The sequence below is a fragment of the Ambystoma mexicanum genome, chromosome 5q, assembly GCF_040938575.1.
Source record: "Ambystoma mexicanum isolate Mex_15411 chromosome 5q, UKY_AmexF1_1, whole genome shotgun sequence".
Classification (NCBI taxonomy): Eukaryota; Metazoa; Chordata; class Amphibia; order Caudata; family Ambystomatidae; genus Ambystoma; species Ambystoma mexicanum.
In genome coordinates this window covers 251,684,622-251,704,038 of record NC_090933.1, presented here as the reverse complement: position 1 = coordinate 251,704,038, position 19,417 = coordinate 251,684,622, and the positions used below count along the sequence as shown (strand labels likewise).

Here is a 19,417-nt window from a genome sequence, read left to right as displayed (position 1 = left end):
TCATGTTAGGTTTAATTGAAACTTCTACCCATCTGGTCAACAGATCAATTACCACTAAACAAAATTTCTGCTTACCATCACAATAAATAGGCCCTAGTATATCCATGCCTACTTCATCCCAGACTTTTCCTGGAATGCTCGTTATCACCATTGGGTATTTTGCACCCACACACACTCTGTCACTCTCATTACAAAGGATACATTCTCTGATGGTTCTCTCGATCTGCAAATTGCATCCTGGCCACCAATAATCATCACGTATTCTCTGTTTGGTCTTCACTATTCCTTGATGTCCTTCATGACCTAATTCAACGATCTTTTGTCGTAGATTCACAGGTGGAATTATTCGATCTCCTCTCATAACTCTGTTGTTCATCACATTGAGTTCCTCTGCAACTCTCCAATATTCCATGAGATTACATTCTTCAAACTTATTCTTCCTAAGGTTCTCGCTGCTTTGAATAATTTGTCTCAAACGACCCATATCTTCATCTTGATTCTCTGCCTCTTCCCATTCTGTTTTTGATATGGACAGCGTTTCAATATCCAATATGACCTCTGAATTAACTTCACTTTCATCGTCTGTCTCAGAGTTATTAGTGAGACGTGATAGACAGTCAGCAGCACGATTTTTCACTCCTGGCACGTATCGTACATTACAGTTATATTCTTGTAAAAGTATGACCCATCTCTTGATTCTGTTTGACACATTATCCAATCCTTTATTCATAATAACATGTATTAACGGTTTATGGTCAGTACGAATTTCCACCTCCACTCCCCAAATAAAATTCCTGAATTTCTCTGTTGCCCATTTGATTGCCAAAATTTCCTTCTCTATTGTAGCGTATGACTTTTCTGCACCTTTTAACACCCTTGATGCAAAAGCAATTAAGACTTCTTTCCCATCAACTTCCTGGGTGACGACAGCGCCTAAGCCCAAGTTGCTAGCATCAGTTGTAATTATAGTCTTATTACCACTCTTGAAATTCTTTAACGATGGTGCCTTGTTCAATTCCGACTTGATATTTTCAAATTCTTCTTCACATTCCACATCCCATTCAAATGTCTTCTTTTTTAACAATTCACGGAGTGGAACTGTATGCAAAGCAAAACCCTTTATAAATTTCGAATAGTACTCTGCCATCCCAATGAATGTACGTACTTCTTCCTTTGTTTTGGGTCTCGGCATGTTCACTATGGCATCAGCTAGTTGTTTCTTCGGTCTTATGCCTCCAGCAGAAATGGTATGTCCCAGGTACTCAATCTCACTGCGATTGATGTTACATTTGTCTCTACTGAGTCATTCCTGCTTCATATAATTTTTTATAAACACATCGTAACCTTTCATCATGTACTTTTTGATCATTGGCATGCACTAAGATGTCATCTTGGAAACAAATGATTCCTTCATCATCTTCAAACATTTTGTGCATAATTCTTTGGAATACTGAAGCGGCTGACACCAGCCCAAAAGGCATTCTTCTGTATTGGTATAATCCATCTGGTGTCATGAATGCTGTCATCTTCTTAGATTCTTTATGCAACTTAATTTGATGATAAGCTGATGTTAGATCAAGGGTAGAAAAATATTTCGAAGGCCCAATGGTGGACACGATCTCTTGTATATTAGGGAGTGGATGTCTGTCTGGAATTACACATTTATTTAATTCTCTCATGTCCACACATATTCTCAGTTTACCAGATTTTTTTCTTAACACTACCAAAGGTGAAACCCATTCGCTGGCGTCTATTCTTTCAATGATCTTCTGATCCTCCAATAATTTGATCTCCTTTCTTACCTCTTCTCTCATAGAAAGTGGAATGTTGCGTAACTTCTGCGCCACCGGAGTATGTCCTGGCTTCATATTGATCTTGTGGACAAATCCACGCAGGCATCCAATCTCTTTCCTGAAAACTTCCGTTATCATGTCAACATTACTAGTGGTCTCTTTGATTTCTTGGATTCTCCCAAAACCACTTTCAACTGAGTATACTGACTCATCAGATGCAGCATCTAATTTTACCTTGAGTTTGCTCTGGTGAGTCCAGCTTAATAAAGGTGTTCTCCCCTCTTTGGTTATGTATATTTTCCCATCGGCCTTCCTTTCCTTGAATTTGAGTGCTCCCCAGAACCATCCAATGACATCTATCTTAACTCCTCCATATGCTCTGGGTTTTATGTCTGGTTCATGCAAGTATTTGTGTTTCTTCTTGTCCCACATACTCTGTGGTAATAGGGTATACTTGGCCCCTGAATCATTCATCATTTGCATGTCGGTTCCATCAATACACACCGTAGCTCTGGGGCTTTCCATTTCTTGCTCATTTTCTTCATCTGCTATAACAAACACACATTCTTCTCCATCTTCATCACTACACCCATCATCTCCTATCCAATTAGTAGAGATGTTCTGCATCCTGCAACATCTGGCATAATGTCCCTTACCCTTACATTTTCCACATATGATCTTCAGAGCAGGACATTCTGGGTTGTCCGCCCAATGGTCTGTGCTATCACATCTGAAACATCTCCCGGTATTCTTCCTTCTAGAGTCATCACCTCGTCTGCGTGGACTCTTCCTTTTCACATCACCATTATTGACCCTAGGGCTTGATTTTCTTCTTTTATCATCATTGTAAGGTAATCTGCTATTACTTTCAGACTTGTATCTTCTATTGACATTTTCTGTCACATGAGCTATACACTCATTATTCTTGGATGTAGTGGGTATATTGACTTTATCTCTCGACGTTTCATGTTTAATTTCAGTAAGTTGCATTCTGCTCTCTAATTCCTTGACACATTTCTCAGTGTGCTCCACTTCCTTGGCTACACGCAAAACTGTGTCTAAATTGGGATTATCTTCAGCCCATAATCTCTCTTACTTTACTACTCCTACATTCCAACATGAATTGGTCTCTCAATCTCTCATCTAATTGGGTATTGAAATTGCATGTTTTAGCTAATTTCCTTAAATTTGTAATATATTGTTCTACACTTTCACTTTCTCCTTGAGTCCTTTTGCCAAACTTGTACCGTTCCAAAATGGTACTCAATTTTTTTTCATAGTGTTTTCCCATTTTCTTCACTGAACGTTCATACTCATTGAGGTCAATATCTTCATCAGAAGGCAGATCTGGCAAATCTTCAAATTTCTCCTGCCCTGCTGGGCCCAGACAGTGCATCAACAGAGATTTCCTTTTTTCTACGCTACAATTTTGACCACATACAACACCGGCATAATGTTCGAATGATTTTATCCACCTTTTCCATGGAATGACTGGTTCACCAACATCTGACAAAAAAAACATCGGTGGTGGCACACTGTTGAAAGACATGGCTGAAATGGAGATATGCTAATAAGTGTAGATGATGATTGAAATTGAGTGTAAGATTTTTCCTCTTATTTTTCCACAATATTATTTTCCATATATCACAGGGCACCAAAATATGTCCAACCTAGTATGCTGTACTGCCCTGATATTATATAAATTTCCTTTTGATTTAATGCAGTGCAAATATGATATTGTATTTTCTGCTTGCTCCTCTGTCTGTATAATACTGTGTATAATACTGCACTTATACACCATGTCATACGGTAAAATCAGATGATGCAGGAAATGGGCGTATCCATGGGGTCTCCACACGGAAAGAAAATAACACGCAACAAGCGCAGGGGACACAGACAGAAGCAGCACAGCACTCACTTGAAAATAAACGCTCCGGCGCTGGAAAATGCAGTGGCAGGAAACAGTTGGAGCGGAGCGGCCACAGCCTGAGATACAGCTGCACGGCCTGCTACACGCTCTTGAGAGCCTGATCGTTGGAGCGGAGCGGCCCAGCCACAGCTTCTGATGCGGCTGCGAGGCCTGCTCCACGCTCGTATAATTACGTTTGAAGCTCCGTGGGGAAAAGCAATTTATGCAGCGCTGGCGTGAAATGGGGCGGTGGGGCCTGACTTGATCCTCGTCGCCACTTGAAGTGGTCGAGGTAAGCAAGGAGACAGCTGGGTATGATTAATGATATATTTATTGTCGGCAGGTTAGTGTATGCGGACAGGCCCCACCAGCTGAGGCAGTAACGGACGCTTCTGTTTGAAGCTCCGTTCCGCATGCCGTCATTGCATTCCATTCACCCTTTCATCACGAGAGGCTCGCGCAGAGTCTCGTGATGAAAGGATGACTTGATGCTACAGTTCCGGTTACGGTTCCCGATGAACTTATCTCGAGCCATAGCCAGTTTGATGACCTGCGGCAGTGGACTGGACACCTCTCCGGAGGTGGAGTTTTGTAGGCCGGAGCCTGGCACTCATGCCGATTCTTCATATCGGTGCCTTAAGTCTCGGGTCACCGAGTACTTGGGTTGGTCAGCTCCCCCAGGGGAGTTCGTTCAGGATGATCTCACGGACATCCTTGATCTCGGTCCCCCCACTGACCCGGTTTTGCCTTTTCATATGGCTCTGCGGAGAAGGGTGGCGGCGGCTTGGACTGCTCTGGAGAGTCTCCCGGCAGTGGGCAAGTCTTTGTTGCGAAAATACCGTCCAGCCAGTAGCGACCCCTGCTACTTGTCTAGGCACCCCACTCCGGAGAGTTTGGTGGTGCAGGCGGCTACGGCCCCGGCAAAGCAGGCGTCGTATCCTACCATCCCTCCAGATAGGGACGACAAACGTTTTGACGGCGGGGGCGAAGAAAGTGTTTTCTTCGGGGGGTATGGCGCTTCAGACGGCCAACTCCATATGTGCCTTGTCTCGTTTCACACACACTGTGGAACTGTGTTGCATTAGCAGCTGAACATATTCCCGAAGGGGACGAACGGGATGGTTTCCTTGCTATGGTTCAGGATGGCAAGGATGCCATGTGTGAGGCCGTTCAGTCTGGTTTAGACTTGGCGGATTGTGTCAGCCGATCCATGGCGGCGAGCACCGTAATGCGCAGGTTTGCGTGGTTGCAGAAGTCTGGGTTCGCTCCTGATGTGCAGTCCCGGCTCCTCAACATGCCCTTTCACAGTGAACACCTTTTTGGCAGCAAGGCTGACGAGAGCCTTGAGAGGTTGCAGACCTCCAAAGCTGCAGCGAAGTCGTTGGGCGCTGCAGTTCGCCAACCTCCGCATTTTCGTCCTAGGGGACAGCAATGGAGGGGATGTTCCTTTTGCTATTACTCATCCTTCAGTAAAGCGAGGGGAGCTAACACTCAAAGAAGCCATCGTAAGAGTGCCAGATGTGGAAATAAAGGTACTCGAGGTGCCAAGGCCGCTCGAGCAGTTGCCTCTTTGCCCTCGGGCAACGCCGCAGCCGCTACCACTCAGTCATGAGGCCAGGTCCCATGGTTCGCCGGTTGGGGGAAGGCTGGCGCATCATCTTGTAGAGTGGCAAGCCATTACTTCGGATGTGTGGGTTCTGGAGATCATAACCCACGGCTACTGTCTTCCTTTTCGGCAGAGGCCTCACGACAATCCACCTGGGAGCCTCTCTTTGAAGAGTCCGGATCCACTCCTTGGGCAGGAAATTCAAGCCCTGCTGGAGAAAGGCGCCATAGAACTGGTTCCTGTAGCAGAGGGGAACAAGGGATGGTATTCCCCTTATTTTTTGATATCGAAGAAAGACGGGGGATTGACTTGCGCGGTTTGAACAAACTCCTCAGGAAGGACAAGTTCAAGATGGTGACTCTTTCTCAAGTCCTCCAGGCCCTTCAACTTCAGGACTGGTTGGTGTCTCTCGACCTCAAGGATGCTTACTTCCATGTGCCGATCCATCCGAAGCACAAGAAGTACCTGAGGTTCGCGGTTGGCGACTCGCACTTTCAGTTTCGGGTCCTGCCGTTCGGGTTGACCTCCGTCCCGAGGGTTTTCACCAAGCTCATGGTGGTGGTGGCAGCGCATCTCAGGAAAGGGGGGATTCACGTCTACCCCTACCTGGACGATTGGTTGATCAGGGGGAGCTCTCCCGAGCAAGTCCTGGATCATCTGTCCGTCACCTGCCACTCCCTTCACAGGCTGGGCTTCTCCCTCAATTTAAAGAAGTCCCATTTCATACCAACGCAGTGGCTCCAGTACATCGGAGCAGTGCTCGACACGTCCCTGGGGCAGTGTTTTCCTCCTCAGGTGAGGGCTCTTAACATTCAGCAGATGGTGCACAAGTTTCATTTTGCCCAGGATCTCCCAGCGTCCGAGTTCTTGAGACTGCTCGGCCTCATGGCATCCTGCATTCTTCTGGTGCCAGAGGCTCGTCTGTGGATGAGATCTTTGCAGTGGGCACTCAAGCTCCAGTGGTCTCAGTCCTCCGGCATGCTGCCGGACCCTGTTCAGGTGCCGCCCTCGGTGGCCCGGGACCTTCTGTGGTGGGCCGTCGAGGGCAATCTGATGAAGGGGGCCCCATTTTTACTGCCCTGGCCGGAGGTGACGGTCGTGACGGATGCATCCCTCACGGGATGGGGAGCTCATGCCAACGAGTTGACAGTCAGCGGTCGTTGGTCTCCGTCGGAGTCCAGACTCCATATCAATCTGTTGGAGCTGAGGGCCGTCAGGCTAGCCTTGAAGGCTTTTCTGCCGACTGTGCATGGAAAGAGTGTCCTGATTCTAACGGACAACACAGTGGCCATGCACTACCTCAACAAAAAGGGGAGGGCAGGTACAGTTCCGCTGTGCAGGGAGGCGATGCAGCTCGAATTCTGGGCCATCCAGCAGGAAGTTTCGATCTCGCTGTTTATCTGGCCGGAGACGACAACGAGACGGCGGACGGTCTGAGCAGGCAGAGCTCGATTTCTTACGAGTGGGAGCTGGCTCAAGAGATTCTCCTGGAGATCTTCGCCCTTTGGGGGACCCCTCAAGTGGATCTCTTTGCCTCCAGTGTCAACCGGAAGTGCGAAAGGTTTTGCTCGCAGGAATTTCCTCCAAAAGGAGCCTTAGGAGACGCGTTCGTGGTGGAGTGGTCCTTCCCACTGCTGTACGCGTTTCCTCCAGTCCCTGTCATCCTGCAAGTGCTACGGAGGTTCGGTTCCCGGATGATCCTCATTGCTCCGGCGTGGGCCCGGAGGACGTGGTACCTGGATCTTCTAGACTTGTCGATCTGCCCTCCACGTCGTCTTCCCTACCGAGATGATCTGCTCTCACGGGAGGGGGGTCAGGTTCTCCATCCAGAGGTCAGATCCCTCAATTTTCACGCTTGGCTTCTGAAAGGTTGAGGTATAAGGATTGGGACCTCCCTGAAGACATGATGGAGGTGTTGCTCTCGGCCAGGCGGCCGGCAACTAAGTCTCTGTACCATTGCCGTTGGAGAAAGTTCTGCGAATGGTGCAGAGTTCAGAATGTGGATACTTTTGAATGTGACATTCCCATGGTTCTGTCTTTTTTTATTTTATTTTATTTTTATTTTAGCATTTGTAAAGCGCACTACAGCCCGCAGGCAATGAGGCGCTGTAAGGAGACTTTAAGAAGGCTTGCTTGAGGGTTACAGTAAGCGGCCCCACATGGTATATATAAATACATTCGCTTAGGTGCATTTGCATGGTTACATAGGATACACCTGGGATGTTACAGTTGGTTACTAACACTCTATTCTAGGTAGCAGGTGGCAACACAGATATTCTCATATACAAGGTGATACTGTAGAAGTGCATACCTAGAATGACAGGGTCTTAGATGAAGAGGTTGGTTTTTAGGGCCTTTTTGCTTTCTTTGGCCCACAGGGGCTAGCAAGTGGGGCGGTGCTGTCCATATTTAAGCGCTCGTCTGAAGAGTGTTCCTATTTTAAAATTCCTTTAATTTCGCAGTTTTTGAAAGGGCTCACTAATGTGTTCCCTCCGTCACCTTTTCTGGTTCCAGGTTGGGATTTGAACCTTGTTCTTAAGTTTCTTATGGGTGCTCCGTTTGAGCCTTTACATTCTTGCCCTTTGAGGCTGTTAACTCTGAAGACTGTGTTTTTTTGTTGCGGTTACTTCCGCTCGCAGAGGGAGTGAGTTACAGGCACTTTCAGTCAAGCCACCCTTCACTGTGTTTCATAAGGACAGGGTTGTCCTTAGAGTTCGTCCTTCTTTTCTTCCGAAGGTGGTTTTGGACTTTCATTTGAGCCAGAAGGTTTTTCTTCCGGCGTTCTATCCTCCTCCACATCCTGGTAAGGAAGAGGAGAGGCTCCATAGGCTTGATCGTAGGAGAGCGTTGAGCTTTTATATTTCGCGCATGTCCCGGGTCAGAGTGGACGATCAACTTTTCATTGGTTACGCTGGAAAGCGTTTGGGACAAGCTGTGACGAAACAGACTTTGTCTTGTTGGATTATTTTAGCTATCTCCGAGTGTTACCGCTTGGCGGGTAAGGATCCTCCGGCTGGCTTGCGGGCCCATTCTACCAGGGGGGTGGCTGCGTCTACTGCTCTGCAGAGGGGAGTTCCTATTCGTCACATCTGTGATGCAGCCACCTGGGCTTCAGTACATACTTTTGTACGTCCCTACTCCCTCGATTCCATCAGAGGGCAAGATCTGGCCTTTGGCAAGGCAGTTCTCTATTCCGCAATTTGATTGGGCATGCTAAACTTGTATTCTAAATTCTTTTCCGCAAGGCCTTGTGTGTCTGACTGGCAGAAAACTGGTGGCACACGTTCTGGGAAAAAACTAGAACTGAGGCTATGGGCGTTGTGCGTCCTACTTATCACATCGGGTGACGTCGGCCGTCGTCGGAGGTCCTCTGGGACGGCGCATCAACGTCATCGAAGCAGGACGCAGACGCCAAAGATTTTCCGAAGCAGCACAGCTGTGGACATTACCTGTCATAGATATGGAATACGTCGCCGGACCATCCCATCGAAAGAACATTACCAGGTAAGAAAGTAACTTGTTCTTCTCCCTCCAAGATGCTGTTTTGGCTTCTAGGATAGCAATGTGTTATGTAGAGGATTGCTTGATGATGCTCAGGCAGTACTCCATGGTATCATTGCCAGGCTTCCCAGTTACAAGGCCTATCCCTTAATTTAGCCATGTATGGGCCCCTTTATGTTTGGATGCAAGTGAAGACCCCATCCGATGATGTACATGAGTTGACCTCCTTGCAACAAAAGAACTACACTTTTCCAATACCTGTGAGCAACGCAGCATCAGAATGGCTTTGTAATTTCTAATTTCCAGTTCTCAAAAGAGGGTGGCCTCTCGAAATGCAAGGGTTGCCTCAGATTTCTGTGCAAAATGTTTGAAGTTTCAGTTTGCATGTAACGGCACTCCAATTCCAATGCCATTATTGATGTTTCTTTGTTTCCCTTAAGATCGAGTACAAGAGGAACTTGATTCTGTCCTTGGCTGTGACCAACCAGCTCACTATGAGGACAGAAAGCGCCTTCACTATACCAATGCTGTGGTTCATGAGATCCAGCGTTATGCAAATCTTGTTCCCGGATCAGTCCTGCATGCATGCTCAAGAGACACAACCTTCCTGGGTTTACCCGTTCCCAAGGTAGGAAGTGACTTTGAAAAATCGAATTTAGCTGTGTCCAGTTGCTGCATTCTGTTTTCACCTTGCCCTGCCAAAATCGGTTTTAGCTGTGCTACAAAATCCTCTCTGCGCCTAAGCCGAAGACGACAGGGGGTGGAGTGGCACTGATCTTCCCAGAATGGATACCTGTGTCCATCATCCCTACTCGGGATTACTCCTCCTTTCCTCCTTTCAGTGCCTAGTGTGCAGGCACTCACTCTCTCCTAAATCTTCTCTCCTTTTGGCCACCTTATATCAGCCACCAGGACAGTCCACTCTCTTCCTCTCGGAATGGGCTGACCTTGCCTCCTCTCTACTTTCCTCTTCCTCTACATTCCTCCTGATGGGTGATCTCAACATCAATCTGGACTCCCCTGACTCATCAGGAACTTTGCAACTTTCTGCAACCTATGCAACTCTCTCTCCTTCTCTATCCTACCCTTTGACTCCATGCGCACCTCGGGCCATGCCTTGGATGCTCTCATCTCTACTGCGATCCCTCTCAGTACTCTTTCTTGGACTGACCACTCTCTTGTGTCAATACACCTGAAGCTTTTCTCTTCTCTTGCAGCAGCACGGCCACTCGCCTTCAAAGTCATGAAACCCGTTAGGCAAGATTGTTTGCAGTATCCTTTGGAAGACTACAGTAACCTTGACCTCCTGGCAATAGGAACCCAACCTTTGGTATGTCTGTACTACAAAAGTTGGTAGTGTGGCTGAGCAGCCAGGCTGATCTCAAGAGGGGTCACTCAGGGTTTCTTGATTAAACAATTATAAATGTATTTAACAGTCAGTTATATAAGCCTTCAGAAGGGAGCAAAACCTGTAACAATTATAATACACTTCAAAACACACTGTTTCTCTAAATCAGATGATACCCATTGGGGGTGGCACATAGACACTTCCTACACCATTAGGTGACTTAAATAGCTAGGACACTGTGGACATTGATTTAACACTGGTACATTTAGAGCAATACTGAGTTTGGGGTGCAAAGGATAAGATAGAGGAATAAAACCAAGGTTAACAAATAATTCATAAACTGGTAAAAGCACCAAGTTGGAGGTAGAAGAGTCTCTCAGGGAGCCAGGACAGTCAATGTTAGTTGAACAAAGTCTAGGGGTGCTCAAGATCTTCTTTACATGTAAGTAAAAGTCTTGTACAATGTTTTTAGAAATGTTTGTCGGATGAGATTCACTTGAAGGGCCACAAGCTGGGAGGTTTGTGAGGGGAAAAGCTGCAAGCAGCTCTACAATGGCAACCAAGACAAGTCTCAACTGAGAACAAGTAAGGCTCCACAACAAGAGGTAAGTCCTCTTAGATTTACAGTACCTTTAGTTAGAAGAAATGGTTCCAGCTGGCTTCTGTTCTTGTGGGGCTCTGCAGATCCTATTCTTGCTGGGCCTCAGTCATGGGGACAAGAGGGAGGATGGCTGGGGACTCCTGCAACACAATGGGAAGCTCGGCGGCAGCAAAGGTCAAACTTGAATTCAGCTGCACTTTGCGGTTTCAGCTCCTCACATCTATAGTAAATAGCAACACTGCGGTTCTCGGATACCACTTCAGACTTTCCTCGCATCTGGGGTCCAGCACTTTGTTGAGGTGGCTAAGGCTTGGTTAGTCCTGCTTCAGGGAACTCTGGAGGATCTTCCTGGCGCTCGGGTCTGTCTTAAAAGCGATGCACTCGATCTAGTGTTCCTCTCCCTGGCACTTCGGTTCCAGCCGCAGCAGAAGAAGTTAAAGCCAGCTCTGAGAGGATGTCCAGTCGAGTTCACTTTGGGGTTGATTGGTCCCACCAACCTAAGGGCAGAAGTTGTCCTTGCAGGGCTTCTCTAGTCAAGGCGAATTTAGAGCTTCAGCACAGCAGCAGGGCTTCACCGGCTAAACCAATGGTTCAGGAGTTTCAGCAGGCCATAGCTTCCAAGTTCTTCTTTGGATTCCTTCATCCAGTGGTCGACTCTGCCTTCCAAGCCAAAAAGCCTCGCCTTTTATGCAGGTTTCTCCCACTCATTCCAGCCTAGCTGTCAATCACAGCAGGGGTGGCTGTCCTCCAAGGACAGCCAGCCGGCCAATCACCTTAGGGTGCATTCCTGTAACCAAGTGGATTAAGAACAGGGAATTTCGGGCACCCCCTCACTTCCTGCCCCTGCCAGACATACCAGAGCCAGAGGCGGGTTTCACTAGTGAATCCCGCCAAAGGCAAAATGAACGAAGGGACCAAACCTGGTTTGGTGCAGAGTAAATCCCAAGAAGGACCTTTCCAACAAGAAATGGTGAAAAAAGACTGGCCCATTTTGACAAAATGGGCACCCATGGGTGCCTTACTGCAGCTACGAACGTAGCCCACGGTAAAAATACACAATGGTAGTAAAATGTAAACCACTGCCACCAGCCATTAATTGTAGAAAGGGTAACATAAACATTTTACATGACAAACCAGACCAAGGTGATACTAAGTAACCCCTCCAGCACCCTATTGTAATATAGTGTGTGCTGGGTCTAGAAAGTTACAAAATGTAAGTAAAGTCAATTTCACTTTACTGCTCTTGGAAACAGTAGTTTCACCAAGAGAAGGTATTTAAACCTTTGGGAAATCTAATGTGTGTCACAATGTAAAGATGATGCCTGTGGAGTTTGTCAGACTCCAAAGTCGAAAGAAGCAGAGTCCAAATCACAGAAAAATACATGAGAGAGTGGGGAAAAGGTCTTGCTCGCTCCAGGTTAGAAATTAAGTCATAAAGTCCAGCAAAAAGAGCTGGGGGTCTCTAGGGTGGTAGGGAATTGGCACATTTCTGAGAATTCTCCCTAACAAGACCCATGAAAAAAGTGACAGTGGCTGCCTTTGCTTCCACCTACTCTCCTCCTCCCATGCCTGCGGCTGACTCCCACTCTGACACAGCCCTCACTAACCTCAATCTCTCTATCTCCAAAACTCTTGATACTCTTGCCCCTGTCATGAGGGTCTGACTGAAGCCTTCCAAAAAAGGGCAACTCTTGGTACAACTCTGATTGGGCTGCCTTTAAATGTAAGTGTAGGGCAGCTGAGAGCAAATGGAATTTGTTGGGTGGACCATGTGACAAACTTGCCTGCCGCCTCCTTCAAAGGCAATATCGACTCTGCATCCACTCCAAGAAAAGTCATACCTGCATCTCCGCGGCATCAGACAACACGGCCAAACTTTTCAAAGTCTGCAAGGAACTGGCCAATCCTCCAGCAGTGCTTCTTCTGTCACACCCACCCATTACCTTTGCTCGGCCCTGGCTGCACACTACATCACAAAAACCCAAGACATCCTTTCCTCTCTTTCCTTCACACCACAGCATACACCATGCCAGAACCTCCCTTGGCCCCCCCTCCACTTTTCCTCTCCTCTCTCTCACCCAAGAAGTTCACTAGACAAGCCCGGTCTATGAAGGCCTCATCCAAACAGGTGGACGCCTGCCCCTCCAAAACCATTAAGGACAATATTGACTCCCTTGCTCCAGCCTTGGTTGATCTCTGCAATCTCTCCTTTTCCACTGGAGTTTTCCCAACTGATCTTAAGCACTTCCTTGTGCACCCTCGCTCAAGAAACCGTCAGCTGACCCCTCCATTCTGGCAACCTATCGCCCGACCTCTAGCACTCCTTTCCTGGGGAAACTCCTAGAGAAGTTGGCTCTCTCTCAGCTGACCCGCCAAATTGAATATATTGGTTGCTTCCGTGACCATCAGTCTGGCTTTAGAGCATCTAGAGGCGTCGAAACTGCTCTCCTGAACACCTGTGAAGACCTGCTCTCAAATCTTTACACTAACATGCCTGCTGTCCTCATTTTCCTTGATCTCTCCTCTGCCTTTGACACGGTAAACCACAGCATCCGGATTGCTTGTCTCCGTGACACCTTGGGAATCACAGGGCAGGCTCTGGCGTGGGTAACCTCCTTTCTCTCAGACCGCCCATCCCATCTCTCGACTATCACACTCTAAACCTGCGCCGTTCCCCAGGGATCAAACCTCTCCCCCTAGTTCTTCAATGTCTATATGGCTACCTTGGCATGTGTGATCGCCATTTTCACCTCGAACTTCCGATGTTGCGTGGATGACGCAACTATCCTTTAGGCTACCCTCAGCCGCCTCCTCCTCGCTTATAACTGTCCCCTATTCAGTCATGGTGTGCTGAAAATGACCTCTGTCTCAACGCCAGTAAGACTGAAATTGTTTGCATTCTGACCCCTGCTCCCGCTTTCCCATTTTCACTCTGGCCAGCCTCCCTTGCCTCTGCGCCCTCACCCACCTGCAAGGCCAAAAATCTTGGACATCTTCGACTCAACTCTCTCCTTCTCCTCTCACATTTCGGACATCTCAAAAAAAGTTCAACTATCAGCTATACCTTGTTAAGAAGGATTTCTGAACTCTGACCTGGAGGGGCAGAGGTTCAGAAGGCCAACCTAGTTTCTTGGAACAGGATTACCTCTGGACAAGCCAGACCAATCAGGGTAGCTATGGCAGGCGGTCGAGACTAAGTCTCAGGAGGGGTGAGGGTGACTGAAGGACCCCAATGAGCACACAGAGCAAGGACACTTACAAATTACTCCAAACAGGCGTTATATCAAAAATATAGACACTTTTATTACAAGGCCTGTGTAATGTAGACCATAGCAAAAGAATCACAGTATCACTCAGTAAACCAATACATCACACTCAATACAATATATATACAGGACCATTGGGGTTTAAAGGGGTGACTGGACGAAATATGTCAACAACCTAGAGGGGAAGGAAACAGGCAGTGCAGGTAATCTTTAGGCCCAGTTCAACATCAATAATACAGCTAACTAAGAGGCAGTCCAAGCCCTACGAAGAGAGGAGCCTTATGCTCAATAGTACATGCACGCGCTTGTGCCAATTGGCAGAATAAGGTCTCTTCAAGGGTCTCTAGGAGCTCAGGAAGGTGGATGAGACGATGCAGAACAAGTTCCTTTTATTCAAGAAGGACCTCCACTTGAAGGCAGAGGCAGTTCGAGAGTGCGGGATGGAGTCGCAATTTCGCAATAGGAGAGGGACCCCCAGGGGCCACTCGTGTGTAAAAATGGGCTCTAGCGCTAGGGGCTACCAGTTGGGGTAAGGAGTACTCACCGGTCCCTGACGCAAGCAGACTCAAACTTAACCAGTTCAGTCCACTTCGCTGGCAGGTTCGAATGCAGCAAAAAGGACGTCTCGGCACCTTTCAGTTCCTGAGATACAGCGATGATTCCCAAACTGGACAGTGGCGATTTCTACGCTCCGGGTGGATGAATCGACCCAGTTTCACTGCACAAGGCTTCAGGGGCAAGAGGGTCACAAATGCAGGGAACTTGCAAAGGACGTTGACGCGGCAGGGCAGCACGGTAACCGCGCTTACTCCGGTCCTAGCACACTCGTCTCACTTCAGACCTGGGAACGCCAAGTGTACGAAATTCAGTGTGAGGGTGTCGGGGACACAGAGCTAGCAGTATACCAAGTTTCGAGGGTCTCCTCAAAACGGCGGCGGTGTCAGAGCAAAGCAACTGGGTAAGCTGGTCAGTCCACTGGTTGGCCCAGGGACACTTCCGAGAAAGCTTACTTGCAGGGTTTGATGAAGGTGTCAAGAATAGTTGGTCCCACTATTCCAATGGGTCGAAGTATTTTCGCAGACCTTCTAGGGCGACCAGATGCAGAGGGGTCCCACGGGACGACAGCGGGCTCAGGGTGCCAAACCTTCCAGCGGGTCACCAGCAGTTACTCGACTCGGCTTTGTGTTGCAGGATACTTGGATCCTATCCTTTGTTCCGTGTGAACTCAGGAGAACGACATGGTAGTGGTGTTTTCAGCCTCCTCTTATCCAAAGTTCGCTTCGCACCAAAACAGAGGGGACCCAATGGAAGATCTGCTCACACACACACACACACTCCATACGTGGACCAATTACGGACTCTCTGGCACCCAGGATGTGTATTGGAATCAGACATTCCAGCCCACATCCTGGAGGCACACACAGAAGGCATGCAGAAGCCCGCGAAAGCATTGGGATTTGCGGGAAAGTGCATGACCAAATAAGGACTGGCCCGGGTCGACTCGACCTGGGGAAGGTGAAGGGGAAAGATGGCTAAAGGACAGGACAAAGAACCTCGTGGTATGGCCATTTTGGAGCCAGGCCACCTATTTGTGCCGAACGCAGTCAACATGGCAGGAAAGGGTTAAAAATAATGTGAAAAGATAGCTGCCACCAGTCCTGTCCATGACACATCTGCACGGTTCATAAAAAGTCCAGAAAGAGTATCTAGGGCCTTTGGAAATTACTATAGACCCAAGTGTGCTGTATGGTAGAATACATTGCACACTTGTTACATGTTGCACAAAAGCTGCAACATGAGGAAAGGACTAAGGGAAACAGTCTCCCAGTACTGGCTGTCTTAAGGGCATGTCGGTTTCCCCATATAAAGTGAGCGAAAGCCCAGAGAAGTGCAGCTGAAGGCTGTGCTTCTCTGGCAAAGTCAGCCAATGGTGTCTAAACAGCCGCAAAATACGTTTGGGGGTTGACACATGGAGGGAAAACTTGCATACAATTATGAAACCTTTCCTAACATACCTGCTCAGAGGCACTCTACCTTTTCTCACTTTCCCCCAGCGGCTCACTGTCTCCAGAGCCCTGGTGCTCTCCAGGCTGGACTTTTGCAACAGCCTCTTCCTCAACCTCCCTGCTTCTGCCCTGTGCCCTCTGCAGCTCATCCAGAACAGAACCGTGAGACTTATCCTTTGCCTCAAGTCCAAGGATCGCATCTCTCTGGCGCTGAAATCCCATGAACTGACTCCCCTTGGCAGCAAGGAACAAGTTCAAGACCCTTTGCATTGTCCACAAGGCTTTCTGGGGCCTAGGGCCTACCTACATGCAACACTGCCTACCTAAATACTGTCCCTCATGAGACCTCTGCTCATCTACCTCCAACCTTCTGTGAGTGAGCCGGTTCTCCAGCAGATATTTGGAAGGAGATTCTTATCCTCCGCAGGTGCCTCTCCCTGGAACAGCCACCGTGCCACCCTCCGTCTTGAGCCTCATCATCTTAAGTTCTGGAAACTCCTTAAAAACCTTCCTCTTCTCCTCCTCCTTCTCTCCCCCTCTACTCTGCTAACCTAGCTATTTGCTCTTTTCATCTCTCCCTCATCTTCCTTCCAGCTTGCCGACTGGCTGCCTGGTGTACCTCAGAGTCTCACGGGTCCCGGGCACCCCGCCAGTCCTCACTGCACTTGCCTCAGGGCCCTGTACCCCACCCTCCCTCCCTCAATCCACTTGGGATTTAATCCAAGTGAGTGGCTCTCTCTGCATTTACCCCAATCTCCACCGACTGGTTGCACTTGGACCTCCCCCTCCCTTGACCGTCTGTGCACTTGCACGATCCGAACGCACCTTTCCTTGAAGATAGTCTTTCTGTTCTCCCTTGTGTTCACCCCTTAATGTGCACTTGGTAAAACTGCAGAATCGTCGTTGGGCATATTTGCTGCATCTCAGTTGTTAAATGTATTATATTCACTTACTCTGCCTGTGCAAACTATTATCGTCTCAGAATTTCAAGGACTCTGAGCGACTGTTTATTTTTCCCCCATGTTTCCACCCTCCTTGAGCGCTTTGAAACACTTGCCTGCGTATAGGCGCTTTATAAATGAACATTACCATACCATTATAAATTTATTTATTTATTTGTAATTTGTAATGCGCACCAAACCCAAGGGTAGCCAGACGCAAAGGCAGCAAGAGGGTTGCAAAGCTTCATTACAAACAGTATGGTGAGGTCCAGCTGGGGTTACATTGCCGGACCTATCACGCCAAATAGGAGGGGTAGAGCATGTACATTAGAGGCAGTACTATAAACATATTTACATTCAGTGAGTAGGGTAGAGCATGTATATTAAGGGCAATACTATAAACATATTTAAATTCAATGAGGAGCCGCATGGTACTGGCGAATCCGGGTCTCTAAGAGTCGTTATGAATCGAGAAATTTGAGCCAGTGGACAGTCCTGGCTCTGAACTGGTGGTAGGGTAGGTCCACCCTGCAAGTAGGAGGGAGGGAGTTCCAGAATTGCGCTGCTTTTACTGGAAAACTATTGCCTCCAGATGTAGTACGTTTGAACCTGGGCACCAGTAGAAGGTTGGAGTTGGCCGTTCTTGAGGGGCGGGAGAGGGTAGGTCTAGTAAATCTGGCGATGAGGTATTGGGGGGGCTGCTTGGTGGAGGCATTTGTGAATCAGACACTAATTTAAGGAATATCTTGTCCTTGGTGGATAGCCAATTGACAGATCTTCTGGAATCTGAAATATGGGCTTTCTTTGGGATACTGAGGGCCGCTCTGAGGGCATTATTTTGGAGGATTTGGATTTTGTTAGAGAGATATTTGTTGCAGCCTACATATAAGGCATTGCAATAGTCCAACTTGGACAGGATCAGCGCCCTGGGCAAGGTGGTGCAGTTGGTGGGGGAGAGAAAGAGTTTGGCTGCCCTGATGAGTTTGCAAGTGTAGGAAGTGGCGGATGCCATTGCGTTCACTTGTTTGTTAAGGGTAAGGGTGGAATCTAGATAGAATCCGAGGGTTTTAACCTCCTTAGCTACCATGATTTTGTTATCGTCAATTATGAATGATGAGTATTTGTGTCCCAGTTTGTTGAGGTAGTGTGTAGAGCCTAGAATGAGAAGTTCCGTCTTGTCATCATTCAGGCATAGACCGTGTGAGTCCATCCATGCCTGGATGATGAGGTACACTTTATTAACGAAGGCCAAATCCTTGTCATAATCCCCCGACAACGGGATGAGGATCTGGGCATCATCGGCATAGTAGGTGATACCTAGATCGTCTAGATCATCAAAAAGGGGCTTCGTGAAAATGTTATAAAGTGTAGGGGAGACGCAAGATCCTTGCGGCACGCCGCACGTGATAGGGATGGGGTCGGCTGCTGATGATAGTGAGAAGACTCATCGTTCGGTTATTAAGGAAGGATTGGATCCAGTCGGTTGCTTCTTGAGAGAAGTGGGCGGCTATTTGTAGGTGGTTACACAAGATCTCATGGTCGACCAGATCAAAGGCCACAGAGAGATCAAGGAGAAGCAATAATGCTGTCTTCCCCTGGTCTCTCAACTCGTCTATCTGTGTCTTGAGATCTATGAGTGAGGTTTCTGTTCCGTGTTGTGGCCTGAAGCCCGATTGTCGGACGCCTAGGAGCTGGAAGTGCTCAAGGTAGTGTTGGATCTGTTGGTATGCTATTTTGTCGATGATTTTAAGAAGGAATGGTACTGTGGTGATAGGGCGGTAGTTAGTTGGGGTGGAAGGGTCTAAGTTCGGTTTTTTAAGCAGAGGGAGGACCCAAGACTGTTTTAAGTTGTTAGGTACGTTGCCTGATGTGAAAGACGCATTTATTAATTTGGTAATAAATGGTGCAAGATCACGGGCAGCATCCTTAATCAGTTGAGCGGGGCATAGGTCTCCGTGGGAGTTTGAGGGTTTGAGGGTGAGAATGGTATTTTCAACCTCTTTGGTGGATACTTTGTGGAAGTTGAAGGAGGAGTTGTACGCTGGGGGGGAGGATGGAGTCAGGTGAACCTTTTTGTGGGGGACGGTACTCTGCTTGGTGGAGGAGAGCAGAGATTCTTTTTTGGTACTTATCTTAGTCTTAAGGGATGAGATTTTGTTCGCTAGGGCATTTTGAATACCCGTGCACCAGTGTTTATCTTTGATACACAAATCTGGTACTTGGATCGGGGATTCAACCTCTTTAAGAATTGTGAAAAGCTCTCTAGTGTTAGATTTAGCTTGTGAGATTTGCGTGCTAAATGACGATTGCTTAGCCAGTATGATTTCTTTTTTATATTGGGAGGCTAGATTACTCAAGTATTTTTTGTTTTTTTCTGAGGGGGAAATTCGCCGAGTTTTTCGCAACATCGCTTTTCCTGTCTGAGGGCTTTGAGATGAGGCGAAAA

General features: G+C 47.7%; 1 protein-coding gene across 3 annotated transcripts in view; it reads left to right on the top strand.

The window, feature by feature from the left end:
- Positions 1-19,417, top strand: part of LOC138497355 (cytochrome P450 2J2-like) — a 503,127-nt gene that overhangs the window by 337,624 nt on the left and 146,086 nt on the right. For all 3 annotated transcript variants that reach the window (XM_069620767.1, XM_069620769.1, XM_069620768.1), the window contains one exon: positions 9,250-9,437. In XM_069620767.1, coding sequence (XP_069476868.1) covers positions 9,250-9,437 — 188 coding nt within the window. The remainder of the gene's footprint in view (positions 1-9,249; positions 9,438-19,417) is intronic.